Below are 15,348 nucleotides of genomic sequence, written 5' to 3'. Positions count from 1 at the left end.
TAAAATCAGATAGTCTCTCCCATGTCTTGCACAAGGAGAGGTATTTCTGGCAGGCAAGTGGCATCAGCAAAAAGCAGCTGGTGGATATGCTGCTGAAAGGAGCATTTCCTTGTCCCCACGTCACGAGAATATTGATGGTGGAGGAAGGCGTGGAGGGGGTTTGCCAGTCAGCCTACAGAGAACAAATGCCTTTATATCTGTAACTGCAGTGCTTCCCATGTCTGTTAAGAAAGACATATTGAAGATTCTTATCTGAAGCAATTAGTTTGGAGCAGCGTTTAAATGTCAGGTGTGCAACTAGCTATTCAGTTTTTCAAGAGCCTCTCTGCTCAGATGGATTTCACTTAACAATGTTAACGAATTCTTAATTTGTGTTTTTCACTGGTTTGAGACCGTTTGTTCTGTAAGGTTTTAAATGAGTCAAAGTAGGCATATATCACTAGTATTGATTGAGTTCTGTATTTCCAGGGCAAAGCCAGCTGAAATCTGAAGATATTTAAAAAAAAAATCACAACTGTATAAACAGAAATATATTCTGGTTTATATGAGTGTGTCTTCAATTTGGTGGAGAGCTTGTGATTTTTAAGGTTTCTTTAAGAGGAGGGGAATGTCTGATAGTTGAGTAATGTTACAGACTATGCTTAATTCACCACTCTTTCATCTCTTCAATAAGTGCTATTTTTCTCTGTATTCTTTTCTTAATGACTTAAGGCTATGTTTCTTTAGTCACTTTAAAATGACGTAGGTGCAGGCTGCTGTTGAAAGGACTCATTGTGCCTCTAGCCTTGTCTTCACACCTCTTCCTTTTTGCTAGTAGTTGTGTAGGTATGCGGTGAACCAGAGCAGGGAACTCACTGACCTGTTTTCAGCTACATGTGTCAGCACAAGGAAGATGGCAGGAATATGGAGTTTGGTGGGTTTTTTGGTCATGGCCTGTCCTTAGGTTGGATCAAAGTGATTGTGAAACTGTAGCTGCAGAGTTCATGCTGATTGTAAAAGAATGCAATTATTTTAATTAAAAGAAACATAACCATAACAAACATGCTCAAATGCATTTGACTTCTCTACCAGCATCAAATCCAGGAATGAAATATTCATGATTTTGCAGGTGTGGAAGTGTGTATATTCCATTTAGTTAGGTACCTTCACCATTTCTGCCAAATCATAAGTTCTGCCTTGGAAAGGCTGTGTGCCATCAGGTCTTTCTGCTTACAGGAGAGCAAAAATTCATCTCTCATAATTTTGCTTGCAGATTAAAATTGAACAATTTTGTTTCTCCTCCTCAACTTGGTGGTGGTTCTTCTATGTCTCCGATTGTATATAGAATCATAGAGTGGCTGAGGTTGGAGGGGACCTCTGGAGATCTAGTTCCCTGCTCAAAGCAGGGTCAACTAGAGCAGCTTGCCCAGGACCATGTCCGTTCGGGTTTTGAATATTTACAAGGATGGAGACTCCAAAACCTCTCTAGCCAACCTGTTCCAGTGTTTGATCGCTCTTACAGTAAAAAAGTTTTTTCTTATGTTTAAACAGAGCTTCTTGTATTTCAGTTTGTTCCCATTGCCTCTTGTCTTTTCACTGAGAAGTGTCTGGCTCTATCTTCTTTACACCCTCCCATTAGGTATCTATACACTTTGATAAGAACCCTCCTGAGCCTTTTCTTCTCGAGGCTAAAGTATGGAAATTATTTGCCTACTTTAATTATGCAGCTCTGAAATGCTTTATATAAAATCTGGTGGAGGAACTTAAGTTGATTTCTTTCACTTGTTTATGATATGGCAAAAAGGACCTACTGCCGTTAGAGATGTAGCTTGTCAAATAAAATTTGCTTCGAAGGTTTGTGTTAAGTGTGTAACATTCCTTTTATTTAAGCGTTGACTGATTTTGGAAATGGCTTATCTGCACAGGTAATTTGGGGTTGCCCAGATTATCCATGCTACCCTTCATTAGCAGTCTCTTGCTTTATTTCTTATATTGCATATTTCACTGATTTTGTGCCATATCTTTCTTTTTGCAGCAGGAGGATTCTCTATTTGCCACCATGCCACCCCTTTGTCCCATTGGAAGTCATTCCAAGGTGCAAAGCCCCAAATCTGTGACGGGAGGGCTGGGAGCTTTTACAAAGGTATTTCTCTTGGGTTTTGTGCAGGAGTAAAGAGCTCAGTAGTGCCATTCTGTGCCGACATGTGCCACAAAGCATATAACTTCCAATGCATGGAAAACTGTTGCTGGAGTCAGGGTGAAGTGTCTTGCTGCCAAGAGCTCTCTAGCACCTCTCAACAAACACATCTTGTTTTCTTTTCTTTTCCTGAGGCTGTACTGTTACTGTGATATTTTTTTTTGCCTTCTCTTTCATCCTATCGTGTTTTCCTTTGAATCACTGCCATATAAAGCTAATATTTTCAAAGCTATTTCTTAGTGGGATGCAATAAAAGTAAGCTCATTTGTCAGGAGTTTCACACAAAAATGCTATAGTGATTTCTGAATGTCAGGTGTTGCCATTTGTGAGTACATTTCCTTAAATATTACCACTCTGAATTTAAAGTTGTTTCTGGCAGTACTAGGTGATCCAAGGGTAACATGAAAGAATGTCTCCTACCACTTATGATACCTACAGCAATCTGACACAAAAATCAGTCTATCTTGAGCTGCTGATCTTAGCAACTAGTTTCAGGGTCTGTCCCGGAGTTGCATGTAAGCATTTTTAGCTATACATGAAAGAATAATATCAGCTATAATCAGTTACAATATCTGTGTCTGTAATATCAATTATGATTTTGCAGGGTAGAAAAAAATTTAGGTTTAGAGCATGTTGTGAACAGGAAGGTGCTTAGAAATTTGAAACTTTAAAGTATTCCAGCTGCATTCTGGGATGCAGGGTCTGAGGAAGTCACGTATGGCCAAGTCCATTATTAGTTTTACTAGAAATTGCAGTATTGCTAGTAATTTGTATGAGCGCTTCTCAAATTTGGAATATTTTTGTAAATACAGACGCCTATCACACACTTGTGTGTCAGGATTAGCCCTCACCTTACACTCAGGAGGTAGGTTGGAGAGTTCACCTAGCTGTGTATAAGAGCTGCATTTGAGTTGCTGACTGTTGCATGCCCTTTCTTGCAGACAGGCTTTTGCAGAGATGATCCCCAGTGATTTAGTTACTTTCTTGGTTTTATTTCTTCTGGTTAAAAGGTGATAATAAAACAGGAGCCGGGAGAGCTGCCCCAGCAACCCCAACAGCCAGCAACGGGGACAACCACTCAGACCTCTGTGCAGCAGTATGTCACTGTGAAAGGGAGCCACATGTTAGCCTTGTCACCGCAGAAGCCGGTCATGAGCACAGGAGAGGGGACAGTGCAGTCTAAGGTACGGGGCACTTGTGCATCTTTGGGTTGGTGTGAGCTGTTCTTCTTCCCTGTGGTTTCATTGCAATGCCTGCTGTTTCTCCCGGGGCTGTAGGGTTGGTTCTGTCTCAGACACAGCTTCCTACAGGGTACAGGCAGCAGCAGCTTGGATGGCTGGTTTCCCCATGTGCACAGAGTGCCTCACATCGTGCTCATCTTTAATGCTTGTGAAGAGAGCAGGATGAGCAGGCACCATCGCGTTTCACCGTTTACAGGGAGCATCTCCCATTCCTCCCTAACCCACAGTGGCAGCAAGGTGGGGATGTTTTTGATCTGCATCCTGATGACCCAGGAAGTTGGCTGCCATCATCAGCCCTTGCTGAAACTCACCCAGGTCTTCCTGTAAGAGGAAGCAAATTCTTTCCGTGGTCAACAGGACTGCAACAAAAAAACCCAGGAAAAATAGGGAATTGGGTGGAGGCTGGGAAAGAACCAGTGTAAAGTGGAAGCAGTCCTACTTGGGTGGCAGCAGGACCAGGTGTTTTATCATGGGAGTCTGTGCCAATGCAACGCTGATGTGGCAAAAGTAATGCAGCTTCTCAGAAGACACGATAACTGCAGTGACAAGATGGCAGATGCATCAGAGGTTTTCTCCCTTCTTAGCCATTTCCATTATGGATACAGTCAAATCATGTGCCAAGCACAAGTGGAAAAATATGTAGCTTTCACTTTTGCAAATGTAAACACACATTTGTATTTGCAGCACTTTATTGTCTCTTTTTACTGGCTTGCCCATTTGAGCAAGTATGCAAACTGTTTGTCTGCAGATATTGTGAACACACAAAATTGAAGCACTTGGTGGATTCTCAGTTGAGGCCATAGTTTTCCCAGAGAGTCTGTTCCCATGAATGAGTTGAAACTAAATTTCTGGATCACTGCTTTGCCAAGGCAAGCTTTATCTTCAGTCAAAATTAAGCCATTGCTTAGGTATCAGAGAAAAATAAAAGTGCCCATGTAACTTGAGTGTACTAAGTTTTTTGTGGGTTCTCTGAAATCCTGGTTGTGTTTATGTTTTCACCTGGAGTTGGCCATTTCCCAATTTAATTTTGTTTCAGAATGAATAGCCTTTATAAACAAATAGACATGTATAAACTGTCCTAAAATGTCTAGTGATGGAGGTAGTGCACCAGATAGAATTCCTGTGGTTACTCTTGACAGAAGCCCATCATCTGATGCTTATTTGTTGCAGGTTGTTGGCGTTCCAGTTGGTTCTGCTTTACAGTCAACAGTGAAACAAGCGGTGGCCATCAGTGGTGGCCAGATACTTGTGGCAAAATCTGGCTCTTCAGTAGCAAAAACTGTTGGTCCAAAGCAGGTTGTGACTCAAGGTGTAGCCAAAGCCATCGTCAGTGGAGGTGGAGGGACAATTGTTGCCCAGCCTGTGCAGACTATAACAAAGGCGCAGGTTGCTTCAGCAGGTGCTCAGAAAAGCGCATCTCAAGGCTCAGGTAGAGTAATTCTGCACCTTGGTAATGGCTCACTATGGGGAGATTTTGGGGCTTTGTAATGATTCCTTCAACTCCGAAGATAACTGTGTGGGATAGAAACATTTCAAATAAAATGAATGTAGCAGTCCACAGAGAAAATTTGACTGACTAAGGCTAGTGTGGTAATAAAGAAAATGTTATTAATTATCTTTAAGGGGGAAGAGAGAGCACAGGCACTTTAAAACATGCAGTACTCTATGAATAGAGTGCACAGCTTTGTCAGACCTGAACTTGGCCCACAGGTTTATGGGCTGTTGGGGTCCAGGTGCCCTGGGACGGGGAGAAGCCTGGGAGTGCAGATCAGCAGGGTATGCTGGGGAATGTGCTAGAGACCCAAATCGACTTTGATGTAGCCAGGTCGCATACTTATGCCCAGCATTGTGATCTCTAGACACCCAAGGGGCTCCACATGAACCCAAACAACAAAAAACAAACTAGCTCTCTCATTGCATCTGTACATCTTCCCCAGTGCTTACAATTATGGGAGTGTGGGCAGAAGCATCCAGCCTGGTTCTGCACGTGGCTGACATCAGCTGAGCATTTCAGCTCAGACTCTGGACTGTTTAAAAGGTGTTGTGTGGGCTCTAAACTCAAGTGAGCCCTGTTGGCCCCAGGGCTGTGCTTGTCTGGCCTGTGGCCATAAGTGGTACTGAACGCAGAGAGTTTTCTTCAGGCATATGTAAAGGGTTTGTGCATCACTGGGGGAGTTAATCCGCAGTTAGGCCAGCTAAGTATGGATTATCAAAGGCTGACTGCATGCCACTCCTAGTCTTTTCATCCTCTGCAGATTTCAATGCATTCTGCTAGCATTAATTTCTTTCTTTTTATTCTCTCTTCCTAGTGATGGCTACACTGCAGTTACCAGCCACCAACCTGGCAAACTTGGCAAACTTACCACCAGGCACCAAACTTTACCTCACCACCAACAGCAAGAATCCTTCTGGGAAAGGAAAACTGCTTCTGATACCCCAAGGAGCCATACTGCGAGCCACAAATAATGCTAGTTAGTCTTGCAGGGAAATCTAATGAGTTAAATAATGTAATCACTTCGTATTTAATGTGTTTGCCACTTTTGCTATAAAGCATCCTGGTACTGTGGAAGTCAGTAATGGGATGAGATTCCTTTGTTCACAACAAAACCAGTATGTGTTACTTCTTAAGACTGAAATCTCACAAGTGTCTCATACTGTACATGAAACTATTTTCCATAGTGTTCTCAGTCTCTGCTTGTCTGCCCAAAGCAGGCACTGTAATTGTTCTGAAATTTTGCAGCTAAGGATTCTCTTTAACTCTTCATTGTGATCTACAGAAAGGGAGAACATCAGAAACATGAAGTAGAAATGAGACAAATTTGAATGCAGTTGAAAAAGCTATTAATAAGTAATAGAATGAGACCTTAGAGAAACTAGAAACCTAAGAAACTAACTTTGAAAAGGACAAGATCCTATGTCTGAAATGAGAGAGAGAAATAGTTTTGATTATTGATAGAAGGTTTGACCCCAAGTTGTTGATAACATCGGGAATGCAATTTTTTTTTGTTGTTAATGGGCTTTGAATCAAACCTGCTGTAACAAACCTGGAGAATAGCATTGCTAAAAGAATTCTAATGGGGAATACTTTGTTTATAGTGTGCTGTCGCTCTCAGAAAAGAATAGTGCAGGTTTTTGTCTGTGTCGATGAAGAGTTTTGTTATGAGCCTTCTCCAGAATGCTCATTTTGAGGTTAGGGGTTAGGGTGGAGGATGGATTGGGTACAGCATTGTTTGCTCCCAGTTGTGATCCTGGCAGTGAGGAAGAGGTATTGTTCAGTTTAATATATGAAACTGTAAAGACCAGCGGCACAGCAACAGGGTAGACTTCACTAAAAAAATAGATACTCTGAGTAAATGTATTTTGAGCTGTTGAACTTGTGATGGGAGCCTCATTTCTTGCAGTTTATAGAGGCAGCTGAGGCAGTCCTAGTCCTACCTTGACAAGGAAATAATCTCACAGGCCTCAAGAAAGAGCAAATGTTCATGAATTTTCTGATAAAGCCATAAATATTTTTTGACCTTTGTTTCTTAATGAGAAACTGCAAAATAGTCTGTGTCCAGAATATTCCTTCTGGAAGCAGAGCAAGATGAAAATGCTGCTGCAAATTATCACCCTTTAGTATCCATGAGTCAGTACTCTGTGTTAAGAAAATTGCATTGGAACAGCCAGCAAGAATGAAAGCAAGAAGCCAGTTGGATTCAGAGTATTTCCAGGGCTTTTGCTGCAGATTCATTACCTGTAAGAGACTGTTGAAAAGGCTGTTCAGTTGTTGGGCATCATTTTCTTCTAATGATAGAAATTTTACAACAGCCCCCAAAATACCTTTGCTTGTTCACAGGTTCTCCTTATTCCCTCCATACCTCCTTGTGCTCGTAGCATTTGCTGAGCTATAGGAGAGGACAGCAACACATATGAACTGTACTGTATTGGGAAATTGTATTTATGCTTGGATGCTACTCAGCTATGAAACATGGTAGCATCTTGCAAGGTATTTTCAATTACTCGTACATACAGGGATGCTTAAGCAGCTGACAGTGTCTGGTTACTAAAGGGTCAAGCCTTTTCTTCTGGTTACAGGTCTCCAGTCTGGTTCTTCTGCTAACAGTGGAGGAGGAGGAGGGACCCAAAGCACAAGCAGTAACTTGTCACAACATCTCACCTATACATCCTACATCCTGAAGCAGACACCCCAGGTCAGTGACATAAGAGTCTTAACTAAAGCAGACTGACGTTTCAGGTTGCAGTTGGTGATGTGTGGGTGTCCTCTGGTTCTGTACTGGGTGAAAAGTTCTTGGACTATGGGATCTAGATTCTCTTTAGCAACCCCTGCCTCTCCACTTTGCCAGGCATCTGGTTTGCTGTCTGCACATCTCTGCCTCTCGCTTCCCAGAGCAGGGTGTAAGGTACCCCTTACAGCTCCTTGCAGGCTAAGAAAGCAACATTGAGTAAGACCAGGACAAGCAGTGGCTGGAGAGGAGATGGCAGGTAATAAGAGCACAGGACTGCAGAAGAGTCATATGACAGAGATGATATTGGAAGAGCTGTCTTAGATGGATGTGTAAGAGCTTGAAGAAAGCACTAGAGATAGGAGAAGAAGGAGAGCTATTGGAGAGAACTGGCAAGATTGAGTAGGGAAGGTAGATTAGAGAACAGAGGGTTGTATGAAGGGGTCCACAAGAGACAGAGTGAAAGAAGCCTCTGAAGGATAGCAGTTAAATAATGATGTGAAAGAGGAAGACTTGCAAGGCCTCAGATTGTAGGTGCAGGCCTCCAGTTGTGGATCTGATTGCGACATGCTGAGCTCCGAATATGTGGCCCTCTAGGAGGACTGATTAAGTTTTTAAACTAGAAGGCAACAAAATACCCTCTCCTTTTTGTGTAGCCCGGCAGTAGCCTCTCTGGTCTTGGAAAGTAAGTAGCATTTGTCACAGCAAATAAACCTGAAGAACATGAAGTGTGTTAAATTGTAGTGGGTGGCTCTGAGGAGACTGTGGCTTTTTCACACCTTACTTGCATCAGGAAGTGGTTTTTGCACCAAGAAGAGATGGCTGTGTTTGGCTGTGGGTGCAGAATGATCCATTGTAATTAACAGTGCAGTGTTTTAAAAGACAAAATGTTTTGTGGTACTAGACAGCTTCTAGCTCTTGGATCTGGACAAAGTGGAGACTTCCTCTAAGACCTTTTACTGGGGTCAGCAAAGATGAGGACTTTTTTTTTTCTTTTTTAATTCCAAGTGGTTTTGATTATGCAACAAATAAGTAGAATGTCAAAAACCTTCTGCTTAAAATACTGTTTTGCATCACAGAGAACACCTACAAATGTTGCTGTTGCATTACAGTTACAGATTTGTATTCTGCACTGACATGCTCAGATTTGTTTTAACTGTGTTTCAAGGTACTGATCTCTCTAACTCTTTATTTCTGGAGCAGGGAACTTTTCTGGTTGGCCAGCCTTCTCCTCAGAGTTCTGGGAAGCAACTGACACCAGCATCAGTTGTTCAGGGCAGTGTAGGAGTTGGATCATCTTCTACACAAGGACAACAAGCATTAAAAGTGATAACTGGACAGAAAACAGCTTTATTTGCACAGGTAATTTGCAAACGATACATTTCTCTCTTACCACTCAGTATTTTGTGAAATAAAATGTAGGAAGTACAACCACACATTATGAGAGATTTTCTGCTTGTGGGATTTTTTTCCTGTATAATTAAAATGCTGGCTACACTGTGAAAGGAAAGTGCATGAAGGCTTAATTTCATAGCAGATAATGGACCACAGTTTTCCAGCTTTATTCATGTTCTCAGATTGGGTCACATGTAAGCTTGGATTGCTAGTTTGTAAATGGCCTCAAGGATTTCTTAAGGATCTGGAATTAAATAAATGAATATGGTCCAGTACAAAAATATGCTTAAATATTTCAGCCTTAAAAATGGGACACCTGTTAACACTCTGAAATTTTTGGCCCTGACCATGTTGAGATTCCTCAGAGGCCCTTTTAAAAAGCACTGAGTGGTCCCTATGAAATTTAAACTCCGTGAGTGTGTCTGAAGTTGACCGTCCAAAATTGGTAGGTGTATTTTTCTAAGGCCGACAATTTGAATTGATGAAGTTGAGTGTCTGAGGTAATAATTTTGTGTTCCAGCTATTTTTGCCACAAAATGCCTTCTTTCACTGGAAAAAGAAAAGACTATTAAAACTATTTTATATTTTATTAATACAAAAAGCATTTGTCTCTTAAAAAAGCAACAACAAATACAGTATTACAACCTTTCACCTTACACTGAATTCCATTTCAAAGGCTGCACCCAGTGGACAGACATCACTGATGAAAATATCAGATGGCTCTATAAAATCAGTGCCTACCTCATCCCAGCTCTCCAAGCCCGGCACCACTGTGCTGAGAGTATCAGGAGGCGTTATCACCACGACTGCCACTTCTGCCGTGGCCCTTCCCACAAATGGGGTGGCCCAGGTGAGAAACAGCATTGCCAATATACTGTAATTGGAGCTTAGAGGTCAGCCAAAAGTTCAGGAGACCCCAGGGCATGTGCAAGTTATCTTGAAGTGTCTCTCTCTAAACAGCTTTGCTCACTCTTGAGTTGTCACAGCTTCCACGTAGCATAGGGTGCTGCTTTGCGTTTGGACCCTTCCTGTTGATGTTCCTCAGGATCTTTTACAGAAGAGAAACAATCTGCATACAGTCTCAGAAGTAAAACATTTGCATCCAGGTCTTTGCTGTTACAAGCACATGTACCAAAATTTTGTTTTAGTTTCTGGCCAGTATAATCCCCAGGAAAGGACTTCTTCTGCTTTTTCTCCATTGATATCCTTCTTTTTCGTCAGCTCTGTTGGCTGGTCAGCTCTGTGTTTGTTTTCCAGTGCAGTTAACACAGCTCCTTTCCTGTTGGCTTGTTTGCCGTTTTACACAAATAATGAAATATCTGTGAAAAAACAAAGGGAGAACAGAAACTAAAACTTTCACTTTCTTGCTCTTACAGTTATTAGAATTATAAATGCAGGTAGGCAGGAGAGGCTTTATCTAAAACAGAGCTTTTGCAGTCATACAGATCAAATTTTCAGGCCTTTTAAACATCAAGTCTGTCTCGCTGACACGGAAAGTTGCAGAAAGATGTAAAATGCCTGAAAATCTATCTCCAGTAGGCCAGTGAAAGCCAGCAGTAATTAGACTGACAGTGGTTCATCCGAGATCACTGACTCTTCACATTGCTTAGTGCTGAATCTGCTAAGAACTGATATCAGAGGCCAGCAATGCGCAGGGTTCATGGTCCTTTGAATATGTCTGTGTTCAAAGCATGTCTTTTCTGTTTACGCCAAGGGAATTGTAGTGCAGCCTTGGGAGGAGGTAGTTCCCCGTAGAGTGAGTTTGGAAATAAAGCATTTGTGTTCCTAGAGTGAATTCTCTTGCGAGTGGATACAGCGATATATCTGATTGATACAGGTTGTCCACGTTGTGGAGTTCGTGGGCTGGGGAGGAAGCATCAAAAAGGAAAGTGTGTAGCTCACTGGGAGAATTCCTGCTGGCCTTCCCACTTTAACCTCTGCCTCCCCACAGACTAAAGGAGTTAAGTGTGAGGCCACGCTGCTGTTGAAGAGGGCTGAACCCTGGCAGTATACTGCATATATAGGTGAAGATACTGAAATTTTCATTAAAAGCTACTCACTTTTTGCAGCTCCCAGTGAAGCTGCAGAGATCTAGATTTTCCATCTGACCTCTTTATCCCAACCTTTTCCTCTGCCTGGCTTCCTAATGACAGTTATTATCATCTAATTGTCCCTTCCTAGCCCTACCTAGGACACAAAGCAGCTGGGACACTAGGATCTGCCTGAGGTCTGAGTTGATGAATACTGAAGAGCCTTTCCAGCTCTCATGAGCAGATTTGAAAATGTCTCACATCTGTCTAACCAAAATGGTATTCACAACACCAGCCATTCAGGTTGAGTTTCTACAGCTAAAGAACAGAAGAGCCACAGGCTCTGTGAAGTTGATTAAGGTGTTTGTTTTTGTCAATTTATTGTAAAATAGAGGATAGTGCATAATCCGCAGATTATCTCAGAAAGAATAATACTGACTTCTGTTTGAATTTCTTTACCTGCAAAATGCCACTAAGTGTGCAAGTATCTGTCTTTCAATAACTGTATGACAAATATATATTGGAGTTAAGGCCTGCATAGTGTCCTAACAAAACATGACCTGTTGGCTGAGTCAGTGGAGACACCTGCATTAACAGCTCTGCTCCAATTCTCTACTGATCCCTCTGGACTTCTGAGCAGCAGGGAAATATGAAACATTACTGGGCCAAATTTCTCATCTGGGGGCTTACTTGCTTGCTGAATTTAAGGGACGTGGCTCCTGATACTGTCAAAGCAGTTGTGATAGCAGTTTCTGTGTGCATGATTTCATTTGATTTCTGCTTGAAACAGCCTTCATTCTGTACATACCATCATTGTGTATGAGCTTTTGAATATACGCTCGAGAACTTCTTGCTTCTTAATGATAGGTAAATAGTCATTTGGTTTTATTACTTCAAGATACTCCTTTGAGCTTATTGTTAAATCACATATGAAATGAATAGGATTTTGATATTGCTCTCTTTCTCTTTTATGCAGCAAATAGATAATGCAGGTGCCAGTTCATCGTCTTCTGGAGGTCCTACAGCAAAAACGTCTGGACAGCAACACCAAATCTGTATAAACCAGGGCCAGTCTACTTCATCAGTAGTGAGTAAGACTGCTACTTCTACTGTTGTAAGTGTTGCTTCTCTGGTGACTACACCAACACCTGTGACTGGAAAAGCTGCTGTATCAGGTATTGAACTCTCTTCATGACCTTCTTTTAGAGAGGTAGACTTGGGTGTAAGTTCTTTAGGTGTCTTCCACTGCAAAAAGAAGAATTTAGGGTCACCTGCACTTGTGAATGTGTGAAAATGAAGTCGTGCTTTCTAAAACACCGTACTAGGATAGCATCTGGCATAGCCAAAGCGATGTGTAAATAATTTGGCATCCTGTCACATCAGTGTATTTATTGTATCTGATACAAATAACAGTGCGAGTTGCCCAGTGGTATTTGAGAGGGATTGTAGCTTTCATGCCAAGTTCTCATTAAAGGATGCTTCCTACGTGTTTGAGAGCACAGTGTATCACTGGATACTGAAAGTATCAAAATATCAATGATACCACAGGCTTAATCCTGTTTTTTGGAAGTGAAACTCCAATGAAGTCAGAGAAGTTGCATGAGGAGAGCTAGGCCCTGAGGCTTTGCATCTGCTCTGTTGGGTTTGGAAAGGAGAGAAGTATTGATTAGGGGGAATTGGATGCTATAAAGTCGTAATCCATAAAGTAGAGCAAGATAGATGGGATCTGAAATATTTCAGGTTAATAAAGATGAGGTAATAAACACGGACTGTCCCTATGTAAAAGGGGCGTATTCCTTACTTAGTTTTATTTTCTTCCAGTATCTTTTGCATCGTGGAGAGCAAACAGAGCAGATGTAGTTTTGAGTAGCATGGGTCAAAAATATAAATCTTCATTTGGATTTTAAATTTACCTGTTGGCATGTTCTGTTCAGTCGAAGTGGCCACTTACTAAGTGGAAACAAGGCGTACACATACAGGAGAAAGTAAGTAGGTGACACTGAGCCCATCTGACAGTGTCATTTAGAGCAGCTCTACTGGTTTTCTATGTACACGGTCTTCTAAACCTTGCCTTATTTTTCATGAGTTTGTGTTTCCCAGAGCTTGGAAGTGTACAACAAAGGCTATTAAAACTGGCACAATTCTACAATAAGCAATTGGGTATTGTCCTTCTTACAAACCAAGCAGCAAGGTTTTTAGTGGGAAATATGCTATTCGAGATGGCTTTCAGCTTAAGACTGCAGTTTAGATGTGAGAATTTCTTCTGTTTTTTTTGGTTGTTCTGTTTTGTAATCCTGAGGCACTGACTTCAACATTAAAAGTTGTTTTATAGCAATTATTTCTTCAAGAATCCCAAAAGAAACATGTTCTTTCAAGGTCAGAAAAAGTACTGTGTTAGAATTCTTGAGGTTTGAATTTTTAAAGGCAACTTTCCAACAGAATCTCAATCTTTCCCATTGTTTTGTGATAAACAATGTCTCCCACCCATAAGGCTAATAGGGATAGTTGAAAATGTCCCTGCTTACTTGCCTTGCTGTTTGAGTGCCTTGCTGTGCTGTGCTGACACATCTGTGTGTCACACTTGGGACAATCCCCAAGGCACCATTTAAATGATGCACTTTCTCAAAGTGTGGTAAACTGTCGTGCAAAGAGACTTGCAAAGCCACAGGCTTTTAATAGCTTGCTGGAGACTGGCTCTGTGCCCTAAGAGAGTTTTGCTTCACCATTCAACATTTTTATTAATCTGTTTAAGATTAGTTAGGTGGTTATAAATATTGCCTCAGAAATATTGGAACATAGCATATAACTTGTATCATATAACGCATCCCAGTATTTTTGCAGTCATCCATGCCCATAAAAACTTGTCTGACAGTTCACTGTGAACTGTGGCTGGTTAAGAGGGTGGCAGTGCTAGCTTAAGTGCCGTCCTACTTCATGCAGAAAGGGATAGAAATAGCTGGAGATTATTCATAGAAAACAATGTGTTCTGTTTAACATTTGATCTTCTCTTCTTCTTGCAGGTTTGCTAAAAATCCACTCAAATCAGTCTAGTCCACAGCAGGCTGTTCTGACAGTTCCCAGTCAGCTTAAACAGCTTGGCGTAAACACAGCTTCTGGAGGTGTTCAGACGATACTCATGCCTATGAATAAAGGTAAAGTACAGAAAAGAAGGGTAAATGGCGTTTGAAAATCCCCTTTGACACAGAATAGCTCTTGGTCACTGTTGGCATACATGGTCCAAGGTTTACAGATAGAAGAAAAACTAGCAAGGGAATTTGTCCCTAAGCTTTGTATTGCAAACATTTTGTGTTTGCTTCTGAGCATGGTTATTTGTCAGTGTTTGGAGTTTGATTTTTTTTTTCTTTGTTGTCCTCTTTTTTTTTTTTTCCCCCAATTCCTCTCCAGTGATACAGTCGCTTTCTACCAGCAAAGTTTCAGCTGTCACAGCTGTCACAACAGGCAGTACAGTTGTCCCTAGTCCCTCTGCATCTTCTGTCACTAAAGGTAACAATGAATTTCTCAACAAGTTAAATAATAGCAATATGCTGGTTCTGTACATACCTACTTTATGCAAGTGGCCTGACTCTAAAAGTAGACCCTGTGACTGTGGGTTCCTTTATTTCCACTGTTAGTAGGATTTAAATGGAATAGAAACGGGATCTGGAGACTAGCAAGTTAACTGTCACTTCCCCCTCAACAAAGCCTAAAGTTTAAGTTAGTACAGAGAGAAATGGGGATTTTCTGGAAAAGTAACATGAGTAGTATAAACATTCATTATTTTAGTTCATCGCTGTGCAAATGCATAGAGCAGCACATATGTAATCACAGCTACTGATACTTCCCAGAGTAGTGTATAGCCCAGAGGTGAAATACTCAAAGTCTAGTTCATGCTGAACTGCCATGTGTCTCTCCTATCCCAGATGAACGACCAGACTGCCTGGCCATTCTGGGTTCAGAACAGCTCTCCTGCTCCGATCTCACCATCTCAGAGTTCTGTCCTAGATGCAAGAAAATGCACTAATGTCAAAACTGTTGATGTCCTCAAAGAAAGTTTTCATTTTGGAGAAATGTCACTTCTTGCTAAACATGCTAGTAGTTTTCTAGCTAGCTCTTAGTTTACGAAAATGCTAGTGTATGTTTGCAGGTAATTCAGTTTAGATCAGGCAGTCATACACCAAATGTTAGAATGATTTGTTATGTACACGCAGGTCTTTTAAAAAGAATGAGATGTGAGCATTTTGAGATTTGGAAGGGGAGTCATGTTTTGGTGGCTTTCCTTC

General features: G+C 41.4%; 1 protein-coding gene across 5 annotated transcripts in view; it reads left to right on the top strand.

Moving 5' to 3' along the window:
* Positions 1-15,348, top strand: part of YEATS2 (YEATS domain containing 2) — a 53,284-nt gene that overhangs the window by 25,725 nt on the left and 12,211 nt on the right. For 3 of the 5 annotated variants that reach the window (XM_064516966.1, XM_064516965.1, XM_064516968.1), the window contains 10 exons: positions 2,015-2,122; positions 3,187-3,360; positions 4,588-4,846; positions 5,727-5,888; positions 7,495-7,610; positions 8,847-9,005; positions 9,715-9,888; positions 12,045-12,243; positions 14,089-14,220; positions 14,474-14,572. In XM_064516966.1, the coding sequence (XP_064373036.1) occupies positions 2,015-2,122; positions 3,187-3,360; positions 4,588-4,846; positions 5,727-5,888; positions 7,495-7,610; positions 8,847-9,005; positions 9,715-9,888; positions 12,045-12,243; positions 14,089-14,220; positions 14,474-14,572 (1,582 nt within the window). The remainder of the gene's footprint in view (positions 1-2,014; positions 2,123-3,186; positions 3,361-4,587; positions 4,847-5,726; positions 5,889-7,494; positions 7,611-8,846; positions 9,006-9,714; positions 9,889-12,044; positions 12,244-14,088; positions 14,221-14,473; positions 14,573-15,348) is intronic. The other 2 variants (XM_026109589.2, XM_064516967.1) reach the window with 2 other exon arrangements.

This window comes from Dromaius novaehollandiae, chromosome 9 (genome assembly GCF_036370855.1).
Source record: "Dromaius novaehollandiae isolate bDroNov1 chromosome 9, bDroNov1.hap1, whole genome shotgun sequence".
Classification (NCBI taxonomy): Eukaryota; Metazoa; Chordata; class Aves; order Casuariiformes; family Dromaiidae; genus Dromaius; species Dromaius novaehollandiae.
Note: the sequence above shows the minus strand (reverse complement) of the source record. Positions and strands in the feature narration are given on the sequence as shown.